At 42.5% G+C, this 25,304-nt stretch overlaps 1 protein-coding gene across 2 annotated transcripts in view; it reads right to left on the reverse strand.

The window, feature by feature from the left end:
- The window catches only part of SEMA5A (semaphorin 5A), a 463,746-nt gene that overhangs the window by 284,187 nt on the left and 154,255 nt on the right, over positions 1-25,304 (reverse strand). For both annotated transcript variants that reach the window (XM_032415338.1, XM_032415337.1), the window contains exon 3: positions 18,849-19,046. In XM_032415338.1, the coding sequence (XP_032271229.1) occupies positions 18,849-18,969 (121 nt within the window). In that variant the 5' untranslated portion in view covers positions 18,970-19,046. The remainder of the gene's footprint in view (positions 1-18,848; positions 19,047-25,304) is intronic.

Consider the following 25,304-nt stretch of genomic DNA (forward strand, 5'->3'; position numbering starts at 1 on the left):
AATGAAAACAATGGAGCTCCAATAGGGCTCAGCAGGAGACTATATTAATCCTGCCTTCATTTAAAACCTGGATAGTGTGTTCACCATGGATTCTTTTTGTCATTAATACTGATCTTTTTTAATATTGCATTATATAGATGTATACACACACACACACACACATATATATGGTATTTATCTTGACTACTGAGGTTTTTTACCTCTTAAATTTGCATCCAAGGTGAGTTCCTCACCTCCCCGTTACAAGGCCTAGTGGACTCGGGTTAAATCATGATGTTTGCCCATTGTCATTTGCCAGACACTTCCTTTCCCCTGGTACCTCGAGGCAGGACTGTGACACAGCTCTGGCCACTTACATGCCAACAATTCTGAACACTGGTTTCCATGAGAGATCTTGCTTTTGTTGCTGATTCCTGAGACAAAACACCTGAGTAAAGAAGTTGGTTCTCCCGCCTCCTCCTCTCGCTGCCTGACTGAATGCTGTCAGCTGCCATCCAAACATGAAACATAAACAAAAGTGAAAGCCAACCGCAGCAGGTTGACTGAGCAAAATGATGGAGCGGGTCCTAGCTGACACTGCCCAGCTCCTGAGCCAGCCTCGACAGCCTACTTCTGTACTTCTAGTTGGGGAACAATAAACGGCGTTAAAACTTAAGCCACTATTAGGTCGGTTATCTGTTCCTTGCAAGCCAAGATATTTCTAATGGATGCCGTAAGCTCAACAGTGAGCTTTCAGAGTAAGAGTTTCTAAACTTCCCTGCACTGATGACTAAAATGTATATTAACATTTCCTCTCTGAATTGTTTGCTTCTAGGTATCAAGAAAACCTGCTAAATCTCCTGGAATATGAATCTAACCTTTTGGGATGTTAATTAATTGTGAAAATGAAAGGTCAAACCATTCGTCACATAAAATATATTAATGTTTCCTGCTACACGTTTGTGATAAAAATGTTGTCAATGTCAACAGTGTCAACAGAAATCTCAATTCCTATTTTGCTCTTGCAATACAGAATGTCATTGTGTTCTGGCTTGAGGATTAAGGGAGGGAGTTTCCTTGAGGAGATAAAGAACGTCCCAAAAGACCCTTGGCCTCCCCTATGATTCTAGTTTAAAGGCAACAAAATCACCGGTGTGGCAAAGTTTTTGAAAGAAGATGGGGCGCCTGGGTGGCTCAGTTGGTCAAGCGACTGCCTTCGGCTCAGGTCATGATCCTGGAGATCCAGGATCGAGTCCCGCATCGGGCTCCCTGCTCAGCAGGGAGTCTGTTTCTCCCTCTGACCCTACCCCCTCTCATGTGCTCTCTCTCTCTCATTCTCTCTCTCAAATAAATAAATAAAATCTTTAAAAAGAAAAAAGAAAGAAGACCCCACTACACTCATTTTCCACTTAAAATAATGGAGACCAAAACAAAAGACAGTAACAGATTCCTTTTACGTCAGAGAAGTAGTTATTAGCAGAAGAGCAACAATTACATAGTTCTCTTCTTCTCAGCCTCATCTTCTTAAAATATGAACCATGACGCTTTCCAAAAAACTGACTCGGATGGGATGCCAGGACAAGAGCCTCTATGATTAGACACAGAAACAACAGCCTACGTCAGTAGATATTATACAACGCTGAAGGCCAAAGGTCCATACGTGCACAGTCCAATATGGTACTCACTACCAGTAGATGACTATTTATATTTTAATTTTAACCAACTAAAATTAAGCAAAATTAAACATTCATTACTTCAGTTACACTATTAACATTTCAGTTCTCAAAAGCCACACCTGGCTAATGGCTACCATATTTTCCAGGATGGAATATAAGCATTTCCATCATCACAGAAAATTCTAGTGCACAGAGCTCCTTTATACTAATGGGTCCTCTTATCGCCCCGTTTCTTATTGTAGAAGTGGGAAAAAGTAAATGACCACGTAACGAAAATCAACTTTGAAAAGGAAAAAGAAAAGCTGTATGCTTGTATCACAGCCAAAAGTACTAAATGTATGCTTCTCTGGTTTCTTCTCTCTGGTTTTAATAGCTGCTAATTCCAAGAAGTGTTTTATCTCCGAAGTTAAAAAGTGACCTACAAATCAGCAATTTTCAGATGTGACAAAGTACACACGAGTCAAAAATATATTCCTCCAAAGATTACCACTGAGCGGAATAGTATTTGAAAGAGAAGCTTTCTATATAAGTTACTTCTCTTACATCAAGTTAACCTGAACTATAAGGTTCTTATCTCTTAATATAACTTTGGATTAAAACCTTTACTGATTAAACAGTTTATGTAGCAGGTTTTTCACTAAAGACCTGAATATCTTAGATTTTAAGTAGCCTTGCTGATGCATACACACACACACACACACACACACACACACACACACTTTATTAAATGTTGCATGACGCATTATTCATAATTATCTTTCTCAATGTAAAGTTCTCACATAATGCTTGGCCTTAGTGCCGAGGAAATGTGGCAGTGTTTTCACAAACTGAGGTATAAGGGAGACACAATAAATTTACTCATTTAAATTCAACGACTTTCAACAAATGTATAAACTCTGTCACCACCACCTTAATTGTGATGTAAAATAACATGCACTGACTCACAGGATTTCTCCTGAACCTTTGCAGTGAACTCCTTCCCTCGTCTGTGCCGAGGCAAACGTTAATAAATATTCTGTGACTTTAGTTTTATCGTCTATAGAATGTCACATATGAGATAATACAGAATGTACAGTCTTGTATCTGGACTCTTTCACTTAGCATAATACTCTTGAGATTCATCCATTGTCTCTAGCAGTATTTTCTTCTTTTTATTGCCCAGGAGTATCTAGTTCACATAACCAATTTGTCCATTCCTACTGATGGACTTTAGAGTTGTTTCCAGGTGTTGGCTGGTAAGAATGAAGCTGTTATGAACGTTTGCATGCAAATCTTTCTGTCGACATTATTCAACACTTCATTACCTTTGGGCAAATACCTACAAGCAGTTTTGCTGGGAATTGATGGTTAAGTGTATGTTTAACTTTTGAAGGAACTGTGTGTTTTCCAAAGTGGCTGCACCATCTTGCATTATCAACAGCATAGTGTAAAAGGTCTAGCTCCACCACATCCTTGCCAAAGCTTAGTACTATCAGTCTTTTAACTGTCATTGCTCCGTTGCATTTGTAGAGGAATGACTCCATGGCTGTCATTAGTGTTCTTCAAATTGTCTAAAGCTCGAGGCCATTTCTTAAAATTTGGATTATTTTCTTATTAGATTGGAAGAATTTCCTTACATATGCTAGACACAAGACCTTTCGTAGATACACATTTTGTAATTATTTCCACATAACATCTGGCTGGCTTTTCCTTATTCTCAATGGTATCTTTGAAGAGCAAATATTTTTAAATTTGATGTGGTCTAATTTATACAAAAATACGTATGTGCTTTTTGTGCTTTTTTTATCCTAATAAATCCTTGCCTAATCCAAGGTCTCAAAATTTTTTTCATAGGTTTCCTTCCAGAAGTTTTATAATTTTAACTCTGAACATTAGGCCAACGATCCATTTCAGTTCATCTTTGCATAGGAGATATCCAATTTTGTCCAGCATCAGTTGTCCATTCAGTTCATCTTTGCATATGAGATATTCAATTTTTTCCAGCATCATTTGTTGGAAGGAATATCATTTCCTCATTAAATTACCATGGCTACTTTGCTGAAAATTAACTGACAATATATGTGTGCATCTATTTCTGGTCTCTGCTTTCTGTTACATGTTTATCCTCGTGCAAACATGACGTAGTCTCGAATTTAGGTATTGTCAGCCTTCCAACATTGTAATCTTTTCTCAAAACTATTTCAGCTTTTCTAAATCCTTTGCCTTGCCATAGAAGATTTAAAGTCAGCTTTTTGATTTACACAATAAAAGCACAATAAGATTCTGATTCAATTTGCATGACCCTCTAGACTGCAATGCATATGATATAGCTGAATTGATATCTTAACAACACTGAATTCCTGATTTATGAATATTTATCTCCATTTGTTTAGGTCTTTTTAATTTTCTCAGTAATGCTTTTGCAGCTTTCAATGTTTGGCTCTTGCATGTATTTAGTTAAATGTATCCTTATTTCATATTTAAGATGCCACTATAAATGATAAAATTTAATTTCAATTTCTAATTATTAGTTGATAAGATATCACAATGCAATTGAATATTTTCATAATCACTTTGTATATTAAAATCAGCAGCTCACACTTATTTGTTCTAACAGTTCTTTTTAAAATGTTAATTAGGATGTTTGTTATAGATAATCTTGTTTGCAAAAAAAGAAGAAAAAAAGAAGTCAACTTTAACTCCTCCTAATGTGTATGTCATTTGTTTATTATATTACTTTCATTATAATATAGTATTTATCTATTATTACCTTTCACAGTGGTTAGAACAATGGTAACTAAACATTAGACTAGAAGTGGAAAGAGTGAACATCCTTGTGGTGAAAGCATTCAGCCTTTCACCATTAAGGATCATGTTAGATTTTGATTTTTTAAGCTGTCTTTTGTCAGGTTGTAGATAATTTTTACTCCTAGTTTGTTTTTTGTTTTTTTTTTATCATGAATGTGTGTTAAAATTTATCAAATGATTTTTCCATATCTACTGAGGTAATTTTTAAAAAAGATTTTATTTATTTATTTATTTGTTTATTTATTTTATTGAGAGAGAGGGCACATGTAAGCGGAGGGAGAGGCAGAGGGGAAGGGAGAGGAAGAGAGTAAGAATACCAAGCAGACTCTGCCCTGAGCATGGAGCCCTACATGGGGCTCAATCTCAGGACCCTGAGATCATGACCTGAGCCAAAACCAACAGTCAGATGCTTAACTGACTGAGCCACCCAGGTCCCCCGGAGATAAAATTTTTTAAAAAAATTAGTCAGTTAATACATTGATTTGCACTGATTGATTTTCAAGTGTTAAACCTTAGAAATCCCATGCAATCTTGCATTTATGGGATAAAACCCAGTTGGACATGATATATTATCCTTCTTACAGATTATCAGATTCAACTGCTAAAATGTTATTAAGGATTTTTGTGCCTATGTTTGTGAGAGATAATGATCTGTAGTTTTATATTTTGGAATGTCTTCTCTGGTTTTGGTAAGAGAGTAACGATGACTTCTTTTAAAAGCTGAAAATTGTTCCAACCTGTTCTACTCTGGAAGAGTTCCAACTTCTTCTATACTGGAAAAGTAGAATGGGTGTCTTTTTTTTCTGTTTCCTTAAATATTTTTCAAATTCACTATTGAAGCTATCTGGGTTTGAAGTTTTCTTTGTTGTAAGATTTTTAACTACAAATTGAATTCCTTTAATGGATATTAAATTATTCAGGTTGTCTGTCTCTTCTTAAGTGAGCCTGGACAGACTGAATCTTCAAAGAATTTGCCCATTTCATCTAAATTGTCAAATCTATTGGCATAAACTTGCTCATTGTTTTTCTATCATTAGCCTCTTTACTTCTGGCAGGCTCTGTAGAGGTGTTGCCTCATTCATTCCTAATATTGACAAATATGTATTCTCTCTTGTTCCTAACCAATCTGGTTAGAGACTTACTGATTTTGTTGATCTTGTTGAAGTGTTAGCTTTTAGTTTAATTGATCTTCATTGTAATTTTCCCCTTAACTGATTTATATTCTTATCTTTATTTTCTTCTTCCTCCTGTTTACCATAGATTTAATTTGCTTTTTATTTACTTCCCTAAGATCCCAAAATCATTGATAACAGATCTTCCTCTATCTCTAATACAAGCAAATGTACAAATTCCTCCCTAAGCTCTGCTTTAACCACATGCCACAAATTTAGATATTTTGTGCTTTTGTTGTCACTCACATGAAAATACTTTAGAATTTCCCTCTTGATTTGTTCTTTGACCTGTAAGTCACTTAGAATTATATTGCTTCAAGTCCAACATAATTTTCCATATATCATTCTGTTATTGATTTTTACTTTGGTTCTTATGTGCTCATAGATCACACAGGCATGATTTCAATCCTTTTACATGTACTGAGACTTGATTTATGCTGGTCTATGTTTGGACTCCCCATCACTGTACTTTGCCTTGGAAACCACTTCCAGTGAACTAAGGCTATCACAGGACTCATCGTATTTATTTCCTTTGTCTAAGTATTACCATCCTGCTCTGCCATTCGCCTATTGTCCACGATCTGAAAATGTACTTCCTAATATTTTGTCTGGTTTTCTTGTTTACAGCAAGAGGGTAAATCAAATCCCATGTTTCCATTATGGCCAGTTAGTAAAGTCCCACATATCATTTTTCATCTTAAAAATAAAAACCATCTATTCACCAAATCTTGGTCAAATAATAGATATATAGGACAAAAGCTCTCTGAGAGTCCGTACACAATTTCTAAAATTAGTATTAGATGTTATGGTTAAAGACTCGAACATGAAAGAAGAAGCCACACATTCATATATTTTGCTCTGGATTGCATTTTTAGTCCCCAGAGTAATTAATTTGGATTTCAGATTTATACCCTGATCCATGAATTTATCATGTAAGCTTTTGTTTCCCCACTATGAAATGGAGGATTTATGATTTCCATGCTGTGGGGCTTTATTTTTGTAGATATGCTTCTTAAAAGTAGGCCTAACCCTTTGGAATTAAGAAATAAAAGCATGCAAATGAGTTCTAAATTTTACTGAATTGTGCTTATTAAGTTCTGGCCCATTTTTTTAAAATTGAGAAAATGTTTAAATCTGACTTGAACCATTCATGTAATGATTTGAAATTTTCCCTTTAACTCGCAAATGAGAAGTTCTCAACATACCTTTGCATTATCCAGTGATTAACATTAAAACCCAGACAGAAGTCACAAAGACCAAATATTCAGATTTCTTGTTCGCTTCGTCACCGCTAGTTCCTCAAATTACTGTGCCTCAGGGTTTTGAAAACTTGCTAATAGTTAGGAGTGCTATATGAGTGCTACATTTAAGCTCAAAGGCAGCGAACTGTAATGTTAGATATAGTAACAGGGGGCGCTGTGGTCTCTGTACTTCCACATACGCACCAATACACACAAACTCCCATTTCTCCTACTCAATAATCTTAAAAAGGTGGCATTATCATCCGCATACTTTTAAGTGCTAATGGAGGCACTGAATTATTAACTTGCCCAAGTTCACACATTGACTAAGTTACAGAACACAAACCCAAAATCTTGTCTCCTGGCCATGCTGCTCCTCCTACTCAACAGCTGGCTAATAATGATCTCAATGAAGGGGGCAAGACCAACTTCTAAGATTTCTCCTTTTATATATAGCAACCTCATACAGTACTGTTTCTTACAAGTCACTAGGGCAATTCTTTAACTTGGCCACTGTTCAAGGGATATTCATATTCAAATTATGTGACATGCTCCACAGTCCTCTAAAGTATCTGACTGTTCATCTACCAAAGAGTTCACTGCTTAGATCAACCCCGGTCTAGGCTTAGAGATTCTGAGGCCCTTCAGCAGCTGCGTGTTCCTCTCTTGCTAATATTAATATTGGCCTCCTGCTTCCTGGTGTTCAGGGCCACGTCTCTAGTTTTTAGCCTGTTGGGCCACCATGGAAAGAACTTTTCCTTCACTTGGCTCCTAGGACATCTCTGAATATCCCTTCTCCATCTTATCTGCTGTCTCATCTCTCCAAACTCTATGTACTGAATTACTCCAGGGCTCACTCATTACACCTCTTCTCCTTTCTGCGTACACTCTTTCCCCTAGAGAGCTCAGCCAGACTTATAGATTTAAATGCTATCTGTGTGTTAATAACTCCCAAATGTCCACCTGTGGCCAAGACTGCTCCCCAGATCTCCAGACTTGTGCATGCAACTATCTGACATTTCCACCTGGATGCCAAAGAAGCATCTCAAGCTTCACATGCCCAAAACTGAGCTCTAATACTCCTTCCAAATGTGACTGTCCCTTCCTCCTCTTCCACTCTTCCAGTTGCTCAAATCAAAACCCTCAGGGTCCCTCTTGCCCTTCTCTTTCTCTCACAGCATGTACACAATTTGAAAGGAAATGCTTTGGACTTGACTTCCAAAGTAAGCTATATCCAGAACACGACCACTGCTCCCTTGTCTGCTGTTAACACCCTCATCCAAGCCACTACCACCTCCAACCTAGATTGTTCACCAGCCCCCATTCTGGTCTCCCAACCCTGCTTTCCACTCATCCACCTGCAATTCGCTCCATCCTCAGCACAGCATACAGCACAATCCTTCCAAGTCATGTTAGATCCCATCAGTCCTCTACAGCAAATCTCCCAGCGGCTTCCCATCTCACTCAAGATGAAAACCAAAATTCTTAAAGGCCCTACAGGGTCTGGTCCCTGTTATCTTTCTGACCTCATCTCCATTTCTCTCCCCCCAATATTCACTCCACTCTGGTCATTCTAGCCTCCCTGCTGTTCCTCAAACTTACCAAGCATGATCCCACCCCAGGGCCTTTGCACTTGCCCTTCCCTCTACCTGGACCACTGTTTCCTCAGTTATCCCCCTGGCCTGCCCCTCACCTCCTTTAAGTCTAGACTCAATGCCTCCTGCTGTATGCATCATAATCCATGCAGGAAAACAGAAACCACCCTACATAGCTCAAATAGAGAAAATTCAACATAGGGAATTCATTGCAAAGACAATGTGAAAACTAAAAAAGCAAAAGGATGAAGGACTGGGCCTGAGCAAGGCAAAAGGAAGAATGCATGGCCCACAGAGACGAGCAGCTCTAACAAGCTGGGCTGGAGCCCGTAAGCACGTCCGGGCTGCTCTGCTCTTGTCAGCAGCTCTGACGCGAGTGGGGCTTGCCAGAAGGTGCGGCCTCCCTCCTGGGCTGCACTCAGCTACGGGAGGCATCAGCGTGGCCTCCCTGGCCCTCTCCACCTCCTGCTGCCTCCTCCCATCCACACATCCCAACAGGAGCCCCGCGGGCCTGGGAGCCTGAGAGATCTTTCAGACTCCTGGACCCATCACACAGAGCAGAATAAAAAGGGGCAGGTGTGTGTCTTCAAGGCAACGGGAAAATGTCCGGCAGCCCTGGTTCCCTCGATGAAACGGCAAGACCCCCCCACACTGAAATCCTTCCCTGCTCTCCATTTGTCCTCAGCCCTTATGTGACCCACTCTGCCTTATACCATCTTATTCTTGCCCGTTTCCCCTCGGAGAACGTAAACTCAGTGCACACCAAGATCGCCACCTGTTTTGTTTACTGGGGTAACCCCAGGGCCTGGAACCAGCCCATAACAGGTGCTCCATAAATACTGATTAAATTACTAACGAACTGGACCCTGCTTTTAGCTTCAAACAAGCGGAAGCAAAAACACTCTTGTGTGCTGAAGCCAGGGAATCGAGTGGCACAAAAATTAAAAAAATTTTTTTAATTAAAAAAAGGAGAATGACAATCGTTAATCGTTCATCTGGGAGCTACCACGAGCACTCTGCTAGCCTGCCATCGGGGCCCCACTTTATTGATTTTATTTAATAGGGTTTGTGGTCTCCCTAACATGCAGCCCAGACGTCCTTTCAAGGTGGGAATGACCAAACAGTTTTACCACAACTTTGTCACATGGCAGACTGGAGGAATGTATCCATTCCCACACAGCACACAACGTCATGCAACACGTGTGATTAGGCTCTCTGAGGCCACCCCTGAGTCACAGAGGGAAATGGGAAACCAAGGGAGAAATTAAGGAACAACTCCTCCCATAAAGCCAGAGTCTATTTCTGGACCTTCTTCACCCCACACTAAGAAAGCTTCAGGAAATAAAAGGTTAGTGTGATGATTAAATTAGTAAACAAACTAAATTTAGAAACCTCGATGGAGTCCCTTCCGTGTCATCAATATTCTAGATCATCAGTAACAGGAAAACGTCAGCACCACTGTCTGCTGGAGATGGGACAATGCTTCGTCTCTCCAATGTAACCATGGCTGCTTGCCTTGCCTTGATATTAGAGTAAGACAAGAGAAGAAAAATCCAAGAAGAACACCACCTCATTAAAACTTTATTCACTCTATATTTACTCTTCAGCTCTTACATCATATATAAAATAAGAATACGATTTTTCTCTACCTTCAGTGTGAGAACGGATGAAGGGCCCACTTAATGCTTAGAAAGACTAGAATATGCCTACAGATAAATAAAATATACTAATACACCATCTGGGGCCAAATGAAATGACTACTTTAAATCAGAATCCTGACAAGAACATTACAAAATCTTATTCCCCAGTTTTAATGCAATCACACTGCACTATTTCACTTATAAGCTATTCCATTTGTAGCCTTAAAATAATAGAAACTATTTCCCCGCTTAGACAAATCAATCAAAACACTTGAAATTTTTATCTCGAGATACAATATAGATGTTCAATCTTATTCATAATTTCATTAGTGGCCTTAGAACACAAAAAATAATACAGAAGTTATTAATAATTCTCAAAACTCAATAAACCATTTTCATCAGAACCCAATCGTTATTTGTAAAAAAAAAAAAAAAAAAAAAAAAACGAAACAGGCGATAGGGACTCTCTCAGCTCTCACCAGTCAAAGACCAATAATGATATAAAAGTTCAATGTAGCAGGGACACCTGGGTGGCTCAGTCGGTTAAGCATCTGCCTTCAGCTCAGGTCATGATCCCGGGGTCCTGGGATCGAGCCCCACATTGGGCTCCCTGCTCAGTGGGGAGTCTGCTTCTCCCTCTGCTTCTCCCCCTGTTCATGCTCTCTCTCTCTCAAATAAATAAATAAAATCTTAAAAAAAAAAAAGTTCAATGTAGGTATTGGAACCAAATCACCCAGTGAGTAACACATGGTGGTTTTACATTGCATTTCTTCTTTTTTTTTTTTTTAAAGATTTTATTTATTTATTCATGAGAGACAGAGAGAGAGAGAGGCAGAGGGAGAAGCAGGCTCCCAAGGAGCAGGGAGCCCGATGCGGGACTTGATCCCAGGACCCCGAGATCAAGACCTGAGCCGAAGGCAGACGCTTAACCATCTGAGCCCCCCAGGCGCCCCACTTTGCATTTCTTCTAACACCTATGTGCTCTTGTGAAGGATCATGATATACTGATATGACAGAGTTGAAAAGTTGTGTATTTTTTTAAATATTCCATTTTTCAGATAGCACACTAGCAACAGACTTGAAAATAAGAAATGTATTCCCAAATGTAGTTTTTAATGTACAAAACAGGCAGCGGCCTGTGCCTTAGTGGCTTCACTTGCAAATAGGTTGGAGTGTTTTGCCCGTGTGATTTGGACAGTACATTGTATGAACCATTCAGTCATATGCACGATAACAAAAGTCAAATTATTTATGGAACCAAGAACTTGTAAGGATCCGTAACAACACTCTTCCTCCCCAAATGAACTCACAGGAGGGTAACTCAGATCCTGTTATCAAACCAGAAAGAATCACACTTGGTTTACGTAGGTTTTACATTTTACAAAGAAAAGCAACGCCTTCCAGACAGTTTTCCACAGCTGGCTGTGTCTCGCTCTACCTATGCTCTGATCGGATTCATATGAAAACACTCAAACTAAACACTAAAATGAATTTCACACCATCTCTTTTTAATTAAAATAAATTTTCCTAATTCTTCCTTGGAGACAGTAGGCCAGTGTCACACACACACACGTATGGTTTATAAAGGTCAAGTGGCCGATCTGAGACTAGATGAATGGGGAGGAAACACTCGAAGCAATTTCAATCCAGGCTTAGGTACTCAAAGACTCTGAAGTCTCCAAAATCTTCTGGGAAACAGAAATCATCTCCCGCAGCCCATCCTGTAGGGATGAGGGTCCAGGTCCGAGAGAAGGGGTGCAACCCAGCCAGGGCCATGACACCACAGGACTGACTGGGGCACTGGACCCCAGAACGCCAAAACCCAGAGGAGAAATGGAGCACTGTGGGACACCACAGAACTGTGGGACACGCGTGGGCTGGGGGACATGCAGGGGGCCGTGGGACCCGTGGAGCCATGGCACAGAAACGAGGCCTTTGGCTCCCTCCTGGCATCCCCATCCTTGGGCCTTGGAGGGTAACGGAGGCTGCCCACGCTACGCCTTCCTCAGCCCCACGGGGAGAACATGGCACAGCAAGCAAGGCAGGGGTCCCAGGGACGGTGAGGCAGCCACAGGACGAGCACAACTGGCAGGACAGTGGGCAGGAACGGTGGCTAATGGGGCGGCAGGACATGTGTACATGGCCACCTTACAGACTGGAAGAAAGACAGCCTCTCTCCGAGGTGGGAAGAGGCTGCAGGTCCCGGTAAGTGAACCCAAAGAAGACAGTCACAAAGTACGTCATTGACTATCATTGCCAACATTTAACAATTCAGCACTTCCAACACACACACAAACACACTGGAATATAATTATATGATTCAAAAGAAAGATGCAGGATTTGTGAAAAGTATCTATACTATGGTATGAGACTAGAACCCAAGTTCACAATCCGATGCCGTACCCTTGTCATCATGGTTCCTTCAATCACCGAAGACTGCCCGTGGAGGTAAAGACAGTTGTTTAAACGCGAGGGCCAGCGCCACTCCCAGTCCTGCCCCGGGGATGGCCCAAGCTGGCACCCCATTCCCTCAGATGCCCCTCCCAAGATCGGGGGCCAAATGTTGCTAATCCCCTATGAAGCATTCCTACAACTCTCTCCAAAGTCCCAAACCAAATCTCCGGCAAATCGGTGAATCCGTAAGTAGGAAGGCAATCAACGGGGACACCACGGAGTCAGAGATCAAGATCTCGGGGACCCTAGAGTGGAATTTATAGCGCCTCGCCTGATTCCACAGGCAGAGAAGTAATCTTCGTAATCATTAACATAAGCACTACCAGCTACAGCACTGAAGAAAGGCGTCCGAGGCGGGGAAAGCCGAAGTGTGGCATGACTCACCCCCCTGGCGGTCTTCCTCTGTGCCTACTGCGGAATTGCTCCCCATAAACCAATCCCTATAAGTGGAGCACAATCTAAATAACAAGCACGCTGGGTAAACTTTAATCAATAAACAAACAAAGGCAGAATATGGCACCATTGCCTTAAGTGGACATTAAACATTTAAAACTCATTTCAGAGACAGTTATGAGACTCAGTAAGCATGCTGAGAAACATGCTGTCTTGAAGGGTCACTACTTTTTCCCTCTTTATTGGAACAGACGTTTAAGCAAATGACAAGGACAGAAGTGTAAATGGTGCATCTGCAACGGGTCAGGGTGTTTTAGCAGCCCCTCCATGATCAAGGATAAATGTTCCAGAACATGCAGTCAAGGGAGTAACCTTGCAAACACAGCAAGCTGTTAGAGCATGTTGAGCAATGAACTCTGCTAGACAAGAGAAGGCCCACGGTGGCAAATATTTTACCTAGGATGGGGAAAAAAAAAAAGATCCCGCCAACATCTTCCACCTACCCAGGTAAATCGAAGCAAGACTTCAATAAAACGTGCTTCGTTGTATCCAGACGTGACCGTAGCATCTGGTCCACTTCATTAGGAGTCTCTTGTGCAGAGAGCCTCCAATGTACAACATTAAATCATGAAGTTTTAAGTGTATGCGGAAATCCAGATTTTAAAAGTCCAGTCCTGCCTTTATTTCTCCAGTGTTCCATCCTGCTTTCTCAAACATTCTCGTAGAGCCGCGCTTCACACAGGAGTGTTCATGTAGCAAACCAGCGGCCACCTGCTCAGCGGCAACATCAGCCGTTTCAAGGACTAGCTGGGCTCCTAACACCCCCCCCAGGGAATCTCTGGTGTATATTGTGATTAACAGCCTCACCCCTTCTTCAGAGCACTTCCTTCCTAAAGCCCCCATGCTCTCGGCCCATGGCCTGCCTACTCCTTCTCAGCCAAGATGCAGAGATGGAGGTCCTCGGGGACCCCTTCCCCTTGCAGCCACCCCCACCCACGTATGTTCCTGCATCCTGGGTGCCCCAGCCTTCCTCCCTCCAGACTCGCTGGAGGTGGGGTCTGCTTCCTGTAAGCTAATCTCCCACCTGTGCCCAGTATCCTATCCCCTCCTACGGCCCCAGGGACTCTGTCTAATCAATTATCTCCTCCTCTCTTCAGCCTCTTCCTTCACCTGGCCTTTCCCCATCACCACTTAAGGATGATTAAGTAATGCTCTCTTAAAAGCTGTCCCCTGCTCTCACATCCCTGCTGGCTGAGTCAATAACTGTCTCCTTTTATATCTCTTCCTTCACCTCACATTTGTTTCTCCGCTCATTACCATCGAGGTTCTTCCCCCAGCCCTGCCCTGAAACTGCTCTGATGTATGCCACCGCTTACAGGTTTGTGTTCCCCCGAAAAAGATACGGAAGGCCAAACCTTAGTATCTGTGAATGTGACCTCACTTAGAAAGAGGGTCTTTTCAGATGTAATTAGTTAAAATGAGATCATGCTGGGTGAGGGTGAGCCCTACATCCAATATGACCAGTGTCTTTACAAAAAGAGGAGAAGACAAAAAGACAGCCACACCAAGAGAACGCCATGTGGGTACAGACTCAGGTTGGAGGGATGCGTCTACGAGCCTGGGACCGCCAAGGACTGCGGACAACTCCCAGAAGTTAAGAAGAGGCAGAGAAGGACTCTTCCCTAGAGCTGTCAGAGAAAGCATGGCTCTGCTGACACCTTGGTTTCTTTTTTCTTTTTCTTTTTTTTTTCTTTTTTTACTTCTAGCCTCCAGAACTATGAGAGAAAATATTTGTTGTTTTAAGTCACCCAGTTTGTCATATTTTGTTAGAGTAAACCTAAGAAACTAATACACAGATCATAGGACTTTCAGTGCTATCTCCAGGAAAGTCCTGGACAAACCAGGATGACTTTGTCACTCTGCCCTCTGGCCCACGTCAGCCTCGAACTCTGCATCACCCGATGCTCGGAGGGATGCCTCTCCCTTCTTGGATCCCATGATGCATCGCTCTCAGCTAGACAGCCCATCTGAGGGTGGGTAGGGACTCAGCTTTCTCAACCTAAAATCATCATTTTCGATTCCCCTTCTTTATTCTGTATGGAATCAACAGCCAAGAGCTTGGGGATCATACACAGTGCCTCCTTCTCCCTCCTGTCCTACATCCATGAAATCATCAACACCTCCTACGCATTTCTAGAATTCACCTAATTCTTTACATTTCTGCTACCATCCCTTTAGCTTAGTGCCTCATGACTGCTCGCTCTGATCACAGCGGCAAACTCAGGATGGGCTCTCCCTGCTGCCTTTGCCATTCTGAACACGGAACCTGTCCAGATGGGGGAGCTTCTTAAGGGGCCTTCAGATGCCGGACAATATTGAACCCCTACAACTACTTCGGCCTCATCTCCCTCCACCTCCTCTCCATAACCTAAATGAAGATTTCGTGGCTCACCTTACAGGAGACTTGCCAGGGCTTGCTATGCTCCTCTCCCTCACTTGCTCTTTTTCTCTCCCCGAGACACCTCTCCATTCATCAGACTCATAAACACCTTCTAACACTCATTTGGGACTCAGTTCTGCTGTTGCCTCATCCCAGAAACCTGTAACAACTCTCCTAAAACCCAGGCTCTCTGGTCCAGATGCCCCTCTCCTGGGCTCCAGCACCCAGCCAAGACACCTGTTAGGACCCTTAATAGAATGTAATGCAATGTTCCTTTTGGCTTATATTCCTCGAGATATTCTAAACCCTTAATGGGGACCATGTTTTTTGCTCTATCTCCTCAATATTTAGTACAAACAGGCACGTAACAGGCACCTGTTAAGTGTTTGTAAATCATTTGCTCCAATTTAAACATATGCAAGTTAAAATTATGCTGAGAGGTCATTTACAAACTATGGGATTAGTCCAAATCCCGAAGAGTGATAGTACACTCCACTGGAAAGGGCGGTGGGAAACAGATCCTCATACCCAGGGGGAACGAGAATACAAAATGGCTCAACCTTCATGAAAGGGAATTGAGCAATATCTAGCAAAACCACATATGCATTTATCCTTTGACATAGCAATCCCACTGCTAGGATTCTTTTCCAGTGGTACCCTTGTAAAGGATTAAGAGATGTCTGCAGTAGGCGTTACTCATCATAACACTACCCATGACCACAAAGGACAGAAAATACCCTAAACATCTCCCCCATTGGGCTGTTGCTGAGTACACTACGGTTCATCACACGATGGAGAACTATGTGCTCTGAAAAGGAGTGGCATGGAGGGTGCCACTAGGGAGTGGACTCCAGGATATACCACCATGTCAAAAAAATGCTAGACTGAGAAAAGAGGCACGGACCTTAAAATAGAAGTGAAAGGTTAGCTGAGTGCAGAGAGAGGGAACAGAGTGGAGAAAACACAAGTGAAGGCAGTTTCTCTGAACACTCCTCGTTTTCATTAATGAAACTCTGCAACACTACATAATAAGGTAAATTTTTTTTAAATTTCTAAAAATCAAAAGGGAAATTAAACAAATGAAACAAACCAGGTTTCAAGTTGGCAGCATAACCATGCAAAAGGAAATTCCTTCAAGTGAAGTAATTGCTTTAGTTTCCCAAGGACATTGGTAGCCCGAGGACTAAAAGAGAGAAGCAGACCATCTTATAGCACTTTGAGTCGTCAAAAACGACTAGAGTTGCTTGACTCTCTCTGAAACGATGCAGGGTCTACTGCAGGAAAAGGCAAAGGAATGACTGTGGTGGCTGCAGAGACTCAGGATTCTGTGCCCAGGACAAAAAGACACAGACAGAAGGTAGAAGAGGTTCAGAAAAACCCTAGGATCTTAGAGATGAACTGGAAGCATGCAGAGGAATTATGGTGCTTTTTAAAAAATTTTTCCTGAGCTCTGTACACTGAGAAGACCTAACACTGGGGATGTCCGTGCTTAAATCAGCCCAAAATGGCTGATTCTCAGGTCTACGGAAGGAAGCGGCTGAGAAGAATCAAGAACATCTTGCTGTCCCAGAGAGTAAGCAAGCTAGCAAAGGCGACCTGGGTTATGTCAGAATAGTTCAGAAGCCCACTTGAAGATGCTTCCACAGGCTTAAAATGAGATGATTTCACCCCCTATAAGCATCAAAACTGCAATTGCTTGAAATAATTCAAGTGTTAAAAATCCATATGTTAACAATGATTCTAATAACCAAAATAAGAAAACAAGACAAAACAAAAAGTAAACATAACATCTTACTTGCTCCCTTTGGATAATGTTAGAGAACCAACTAACTAGTCTTTAAAAAAATAAAAAACAAAAAAAACTAGGAAAGGGAAGGAAAGGACAAAAGCATTAATTCTGACTTTCCTATATGAGCTGTAGCCTCAGGATATTCAAATAGTTGATAAGGTAAAGTTACTTTATACAGAAATATTCTTGTTATTAAATGAAGAAAGAATAATAAAATTAGGAAATCCCAGCTTTACACCGTTGAATGAATCGGTAGATTCCGGCCATGACCATCACGGACTGCTAATTTCACACCAGACAAGACCTGCCTTCCTACAGATGGACACGGTACCATCCGTGCCACAGGGGAGACAGAAAGATTCGAACCTGAATCGAAGCCTCCTCTTGATACTACCATGAATTCACACAAATATTCGAGACAGAACTCTTGAACGCCAAGGGGATGCACTTGGCAAAATCCAGACTGTGGGAAATGCTATAGGACAAAGAGCTCGGATTTCTTCTGTAACTAATTTGCAAAGGAAGCAACAACAACTACAACAAAACAGAAGACCAACCAACTGAAGTGTATGAGCTCCATTTAGATCCTGATTCAACCCAACTGTTAACAACAACAACAACAAAAAAAAAACGCATCAGCATTCATGAGACCATCAGGGATCTCACAATACTCACTGGATGTCAGATGATTTTATGGAATTGGGTTTGTTTTTTTTGTTTGTTTTTTTTGGGTTTTTTTTTGCATTTTTGGTCTGATGCAATAATGGCACTGGGAATTCCCTTTCTTTCATAACCATGTACTGAAATATTATAGATACAATTATACGATTTTTTGAATTTGCTTCAAAATAATTTGGTGGGTGTGGGGTGGAGCATGCATGTGGATTTAAAAGAAAAAAGGTGGGACATGAATTAATAAATGTTGGGTTGGGTGTTCCTTAGATTATTCTTTCTATTTTTGCAGATATTTGAAATTTTTCATGATATAAAGTTTAAAACATAAAGCTATTTATTGGATGAATTATTAAAATATAATGTCTGATTAATTATAGTTGGTTTGGTAATATAACTCTAAGTTCCTTGAGGACAGGGACAAAGACTAATTTATTTTTCATCCTGAAGGCTTAGAGTACCCAGGGTAGAGAGAGCCCTAAATAAATTTTGATAAATAAAAGAAAAAAATGACTGGATACACATACTAAGTAATTAATCCTACAGATCCACTGACATTCTTAAGACATTAAATCAATTCTGTCTGCCATGCAGTGTGAGATAGAGAGATCAAGGCATTTAAGTTTTGTGGTAAGACTAAGGCTTTGTTGGGAAACGCTGAAGTGAATTTTTTGTTACTTGGTTTTATTATTATTTCTGTAGATCACATTTTTAGCCCCTGGTCCGAATGCCTAGGAGGCTCGCAGCACCTTTAAATAAAGGCGGCCTCAACAATGGGATTCTCTACCCGTAATAACTCCAATTTTGAATTCTTCTCGAGATTGTAGTGATCGGTTTCGGAATAGGAAGTTCTTGCAATGGAGGATTCTGTACTTGTACTTGTATTTTAAATGATGTCTAAAACACGAGTCACAGAATGACAGAGCAATAACCATTGTTATTCTCTATCACTGAACATGGAAAATGCACGTAAGTGATACCCTTGCAGTCCGAGGGTGCCTGCCCCTCACCTTTATAGGAAATGACCGGGTGCTCCGCTCTCTGGCACTGAGACGCGTCTGTTTCCGGCTGGGCGAGTCTCCACCACCCCAGGCTGGAGAACAGCCATGCAATGACACAGGTCCCCTTCATGGTGGGCAGACGGCCTTGGACTCTGGGCACTTGTCTTCTAACCAGAAGCTCGTCTTCCTGTCATGTGGGACAAATGCCTAAAACACACAAAAGAGAACAATTAGATGACCGTGAGTTCAGGTTCTCCGGCGGGTGGTCTTTTAGTTAAGCCTCATCACTAGCTTTTAAAAAGGAGAGCCTTTGAGGGCTTGGACAAACTTACCTTTTTCTAGGTGGTATTTCAAATATGTGTGAGTATGTCTTGGTACAGACCTCTCTTCCTGCCCATAATTTTATGAAATAACCCATTTATTATGAAAGGAGAAATGTTCAAGTTTAACCTGTACCAAGTCATCACTCCTGAAAAAAGCAGTTTAATAGCTGTGACCGCTGATGGTTTTTCCCTTAGAATATCTCCCTCGCCCCCTCACGCTAGCACAGATCCACGCGTGGAAACCCTGAGGATCCCTGCCCTTCCCTTTTTGACATCCAAAGCCCCTGTTGAACACCACGACCACAGTCTTCTCCCAATAACCCGGTACCATGCTACCCAACTCTTAAAAACTGCCCATATTTGGTGAATGTATCCTTTGAAATTTATAGATGACCTGCCTGCAAAGCTTCTGGCTGGAAATCCAGCATGAATCAAATAAGAAGCCATAGTGAGCACCTACTGGGTGAAATGAAATTGCTAGGCTGGGAGCTGGGAGACTTTAAAGATTATGAATAATTTAGAAGATTAATAAGCTTTAAAATAAGATGGGCTTGTAAAAATAACTGTAAGCCAAGCCATTAGAAAAGTGTGGAAAGGGGCAGGGGTGTTTTAGGACTTAGGAGAGCACCACCACCATTTAGAGGAACCCAGGCGGGTCCCGTGCAGAGCTCACATTTGGGTTTCATACTGAAGAATAAAAAGGATTTCAACAGATGGAGGATTCTGGAAGTGCATTTCATGCCAAGGGAAGGGGGATGAAGACGTGCTCCTGAGGAAGGAGGCGGTAATAACAGTTTGGGCAACAGTTTACTGTACTTGAGCCAGATCCCAGGAGATATAAAGGAGAGTTAGTGGGAAGCAGTTTAGACAGGGGCTTGGGTTAAGATATGGAAGGGGCCCTACACCAAGGTCTGAGGTCTCTATTTCTAGTCAACAAGCTACCATGGTAGAGTAACTGCAGAAGAAACGTAAAGGGTTGTTCTCAGAATAGTGTATGCAGAAAATTGGATAGAGAAGAGCATAAAGATAGAGAATTTAATTTGAACCTACAGTAACTATTCAGGAGAGAAATAAATGAAGCTGTGACTTTGGGTGTTATCGATGTGAATAAAAATTCAGGCAAGCACAGCAAACACTCAGTGTGATGGGAAAGGGGAAGTATGGCAAACTAAACATGGCCACGGCTTCTTCGACCCATGAAAGCTGGGTTTATGCCCGTTCTCTTGAATCTGGATTGGCTCTGTAACTGCTTTGTTCATTCGAATTTAACTAAAGTGATGGCTTGCTAGTTTCCAAGCCCATACCCTAAGAGCCTAGCAATTTCCACTTCCTGTCCCTTAGAACACATTCTCTGGGGTGCTAAGAAACCAGAATCAGAAGTCCCAACTAGCCGAGACAGCCATGTTACAGAGGCCACATATAGGGACTCCCAGGGACATTTCCCACTGAGGCCAGCTTCCCAGCCATCCCCACCAAAGCCAAGTAAAGCTGAAACCCACCGAGTAACTTCAGTATCACAAGAGCAAAAGAATCACCCAGTTGAGCCCTGCCCAAATTCCTAACCTCCAAAGTATGAAATATAACAAAATGGTAGTCATTCTAATCTGCTACATTTGGGGCAAAAGAAAGCAAAGAGGCACAGACTCAAGACAGAGAATACAAGTGACTGTAAGAGCAGTAATGCCCCTCATTTAAATATCATAATCAACAGAAGAACTTTATTTAGATGAGAATATGATCATTCAGTTTCATGTGTGTGGGGTTTAAGATGCTGAGAGGATATTTAAGGGAAGACAGCAGGCTGCTGCAAATCCAGGTTGGGTGCTAAGAAAAACAAGAATTCAGAGACAGAACTGGAGGTTTGGAATGTTTACATTCTGGATGGGGCTAAGCTTCACCAGGGGAAAGCAGGGAAGCAAAGAAAGGGTTAAAGAGAACCACCTACTGGGAAACTGTAATTGTACAAGTGACCCCCACAAAGAGAAGGAAAACAGAGATGGAGCACCAAGGGCACAGGGCAACACAGAAATCCAGTAGGACTGGAGCACAGACATTACACATTTTATTTTCATTTTTTAAAGACTGAGTTGTTTATTTTAGAGAGGGAGCGGTGGCGGGGTGGGGGGAGGCAAAGGAGAGAATCTTCATCAGGACAAGGAGATCTGGACCAGGGCACCAGTCCGACGGACAGGGGCGCTACCTGGTCTCGACCCCGAGACCCAGCACAGGTCAACCAGGAGCTAAGAGCAAATTCTTCCCTCGCACGTAATTCTTCCGTGTGTCAACACAGACAGACCCGCTGCCCATGGACTTGCCCTACACTGACGGTAGCCCTCACTCCTGTCTCCAGCCTGACACGGCTGCTTCCGGAAGGAAAGGGAGAGAAAAATCACACAAGCGCCTAGAACGTGCCTTCCCTGGGATCCGGAAAGTGACAGTTAGAGAAGCGGGACATGCCCTGTCAAGTTAAAGAGCAGCTAAAATAGGACACGGAGTTCGACTGGTGAGGAGACAAAATTACAGGCTGGCCACGTTAACCTAAGGAAAGCGGATTTAATGAGAACAGGTGATTTTTAGAAGTTTGTAATTTTCAGGCTATAACATGCTACCTCTTTTCTCAAAATAAAGACACTATAAACAGCCGTCCCGGGAAGGTGCCAGGGAAGGGCATTCAGTCTTCACTTAGAGTGGGCTTTTCTCAGATGCCACCCAGGGAGGCTGATTCCTTGAATGTCTTCTCCTCTGCATAGCGTAGATCTCAAGAGCAGGTCCCTCCATCCTGGACTCAGCAATTCTAACTTCCCCTGAATATAATAAAGCTCTCACCTCTTGGGCAGGGGCATATTTATACCAGGGCTTTGAGTGCACCATCTCAGCACTAGTGACAATTAGAGCCAATCATTTGTTCTGGTAGCTGCCCTATGTATTTAACAGCATCCCTGGTCTCGACCTACTCAATGCCAATAGCGCCCCTGGCCCCAACGTGTGCCAACCAAAATTGCCTCCATTGCCAAATCGCCCCCGGTTGAGAACTTCTGATTTATATGGATCATAATCCCTCTCCTCTTTAGAAATTAGACAAGCTGTCATCACTTGAAAGTTCATTTTAAAATACTTACATAAATCACCCAACTGACTTTGTATTGATTCATTTCAGCAAAACTCCAATAAAAATGAATGTCCCGTTAATTATGACTACTTGTTTCGCTGGGGAGATACGTTAGGAAGGAAATTTCAAAGGATCAATTTCAATAAAAGTTGTTCTGGTGTCATCCTAGGCACCTCTGGAAAATTCAAAATATATTAGGTTTTTTCATGCTAAATAAGTGATTTTGCCAACAGGCAGATGTAGCACAACAGGCTGGTCTGGGCTACAAAATAAAACATTTTTGTTGCATCTACTTTAAAATCCCTGAAGCCTTCCTTTTAGTTTCCTGATGTGGGAGGAACCCCCTATAAGCTCCATCTAAATAAGCAAAACTCTGTATATAAGTGTTTGTGCAATAAATAACATTTCCCATTCACACCCACACTGCAAATGAATAGGCTTTGGTGAAAAAATGACTATTCCTTTTAGTCTAAAAAAAAAAAAAATGCTGTCAGATAAAAAAGAAATCCAAAGAATGAAAGCTTACACAAAAAGTTTTGCTTAGGGAACAAAGTCTAACCAGTTATTAATAAAAACAGACCTAAAATAAGCTTAATGTACTTCTAGGCAGGGGAAGCAGTGTTTCCTCTGAGCTCCAGACCTACTGTATGTTTGGAAGCGGCCAGACCCGCTGGGGCAATTCAGAATCCACAGAAACCCTCCGGCCCAGCTCCTACCTGCTGGCTTGAAGGACGTTCATGGGAGAGAAGATGCCTGAGTCGGGCAGGGAACAGAGCCACCGAGCTGACCGAGAGGGTTCAGGTAGCCGGGCCCCATGCCCGCCTGCTTGCCTGTCTTCAGCCCAACTGTCCTTGTATCAACGGGCTGAGGCTGCCCGGGGGCCCCTTCATTGTGAGCAGCCAGTCCGGGGAAACATCAGAAACACAAACGGCACAACAGGTAGGAGGGGATGGACAGACACCTCTTTCTGCAAGGTTGACGTGTCATCGATCTTTCCACCTCTTGGCCCTATTCCAAGGCTCACCCAGAGACTAAGTCCCAGCCCAAAGTGAAAGCAACATTCCACTGTCCGGCACTCCCGACAGCTCCTGGCACGGCCAAATACAGTGTCGCGCAGTCATTCTCCGCTGAGAGGTAAACAGCCCTGCCCTATTCAAAAACCCTCAGGAAGGAACCCCAAGGAACCCAAGGAAAGGAGGGTGCCTTTCACCCACAACCCGTCCGCTAATGCCACGGCCACTCCTCCCCCTGCAAAGGCTTCCCGCCAGCCTCTCCGGCCTAAGCAGGGTCCTCAGAGGAAGCCTGGCACACACATCAGTTCATCGGCTGGTGCCGCGGGCCCCGGGCCGGCCCCGAGTCCGCGACACCAAGGGTCAGGCTGGTTCCCCCTTCTGCGCACACAGCGGCCGCCCACGCAGCAGTTCCCTTCGGGGAACCACGGGCTACCAATTACAGAACCTGCTTCCTCATCACTGCTTGCATGGAGGCTCACACGACCTGTCCTGTTTCTGAGTTTGACTTATTTCATTATGGACTGAACACATCGTTACGGTCCCGAGACGATGCGCTCCAACATGCTCACCCGGCCGTCCGCATGAATCAGGAACGGCACGGCCAACATTCACCCATCCCTTGCCCTGAGCAAACAACACCGGGAGGTGGTTTGTGCTGTCCCCTGGCACGTGAGACAGGAAATGAGTCAACAACCCGCTGAATTTGAGGTGAAGGGGAGGTGAGATCACTCTGCAGCTGAGAAGGCAGAGGCTCAGCCAGGGTCACAGATCCTACAGGTGAATGAATCTAAGACCAGGGGAGCGAGGGGTGGCCTCTAGCCAACCACACTGAAGGGGGTCACCTGTGCTCAAGGCTCAGCCCTCCGACACAGCAGGGCAAAGATGCAGAGGCCACAGTCCAGGCAAGAACTGTCAAGCAAGTGAACGTCCACCCCTGGGTAACTGTCAACCAGAAGTCGGAGCGAAGTCTCAGGAAACACAGGAGAAAGAAGACAGAAGCCATGGCGTCTAAAGAGGTTTCAGCTACAGTGTTCAGAAAAGAGGAAGGAGTGGATGGTCCAGGAGGACCAAAGCGCGGGCTGTGTTCAGGGCTGGAAGGCACGTATTTTGAATGAATCCATGGTCTCTCTTTAGGATAGTATCAGATATTCTAGGCGCTGAACAGGAAATGGGATTAAATGAAGAATCAATAAAACAATAAACTTGCGTTAATGCACAGTGCTCGAGTAAATAGATTCTTCTAACCTTTTTCAAAACCAATAACTGAACATTTTATTCTTTGGGAAATAAAGTGAAATTAAAGCTCTCTTGTTATTGAGTTGAGTCAATGAGGAGAATCAGGATGTTCCCCAAACATACTGCCTTTTTGCTTGTTAACATACATTTTTTTGGTAAAAATTTTTATATTATTTTAACCCATGTACCTTGACTGCCAAGTTTCAGCCAAAAAAGATTGAACGTAAATGACTTAGAGAAATATTTTAGGAACGTGTTAATGAAAACACGGACTGCCCAGACATACAGGGGCACCACTGGTGGCCACCTTCAGGTAACTGGATAAGAAGTTGGCTCTGTTACTCATAGATTTTTATCCTATTTGAACAGAGATAAGATGGAATGTTATGACTATATAAAATGACCTCATGATATAAATTGGGAAAAAGCAAACATTAAACGCTTTTATACATTTCAGTAATGGTTTGGCTCCAGTGACCTTGTTTTATATCTCTCTTCAAAGGGAACTGTTATTACCGTTTTGCCTATTTCCCCTTGTTTAGCCCCGGATCGCCTGGAGGAACCATAAAAATAAATGAAGTCCATTAGATAAAATTATTATTTACACAAAGGCAATATTAATTTTATCTGTCAGCAGGTTTTAAAACTAAGTGAAAGTTCACTCAATCCACTTCTGTGCTAGCTAAAGCAACCAGAAGCCCGAAAGAAAGAGATGGAGAGAGAAGAAGGAAGGAAGGAAGGAAGGAAGGAAGGAAGGAAGGAAGGAAGGAAGGAAGGAAGGAAG

This window comes from Phoca vitulina, unplaced genomic scaffold (assembly GCF_004348235.1).
Source record: "Phoca vitulina isolate PV1807 unplaced genomic scaffold, GSC_HSeal_1.0 scaffold17, whole genome shotgun sequence".
Taxonomy (NCBI): domain Eukaryota; kingdom Metazoa; phylum Chordata; class Mammalia; order Carnivora; family Phocidae; genus Phoca; species Phoca vitulina.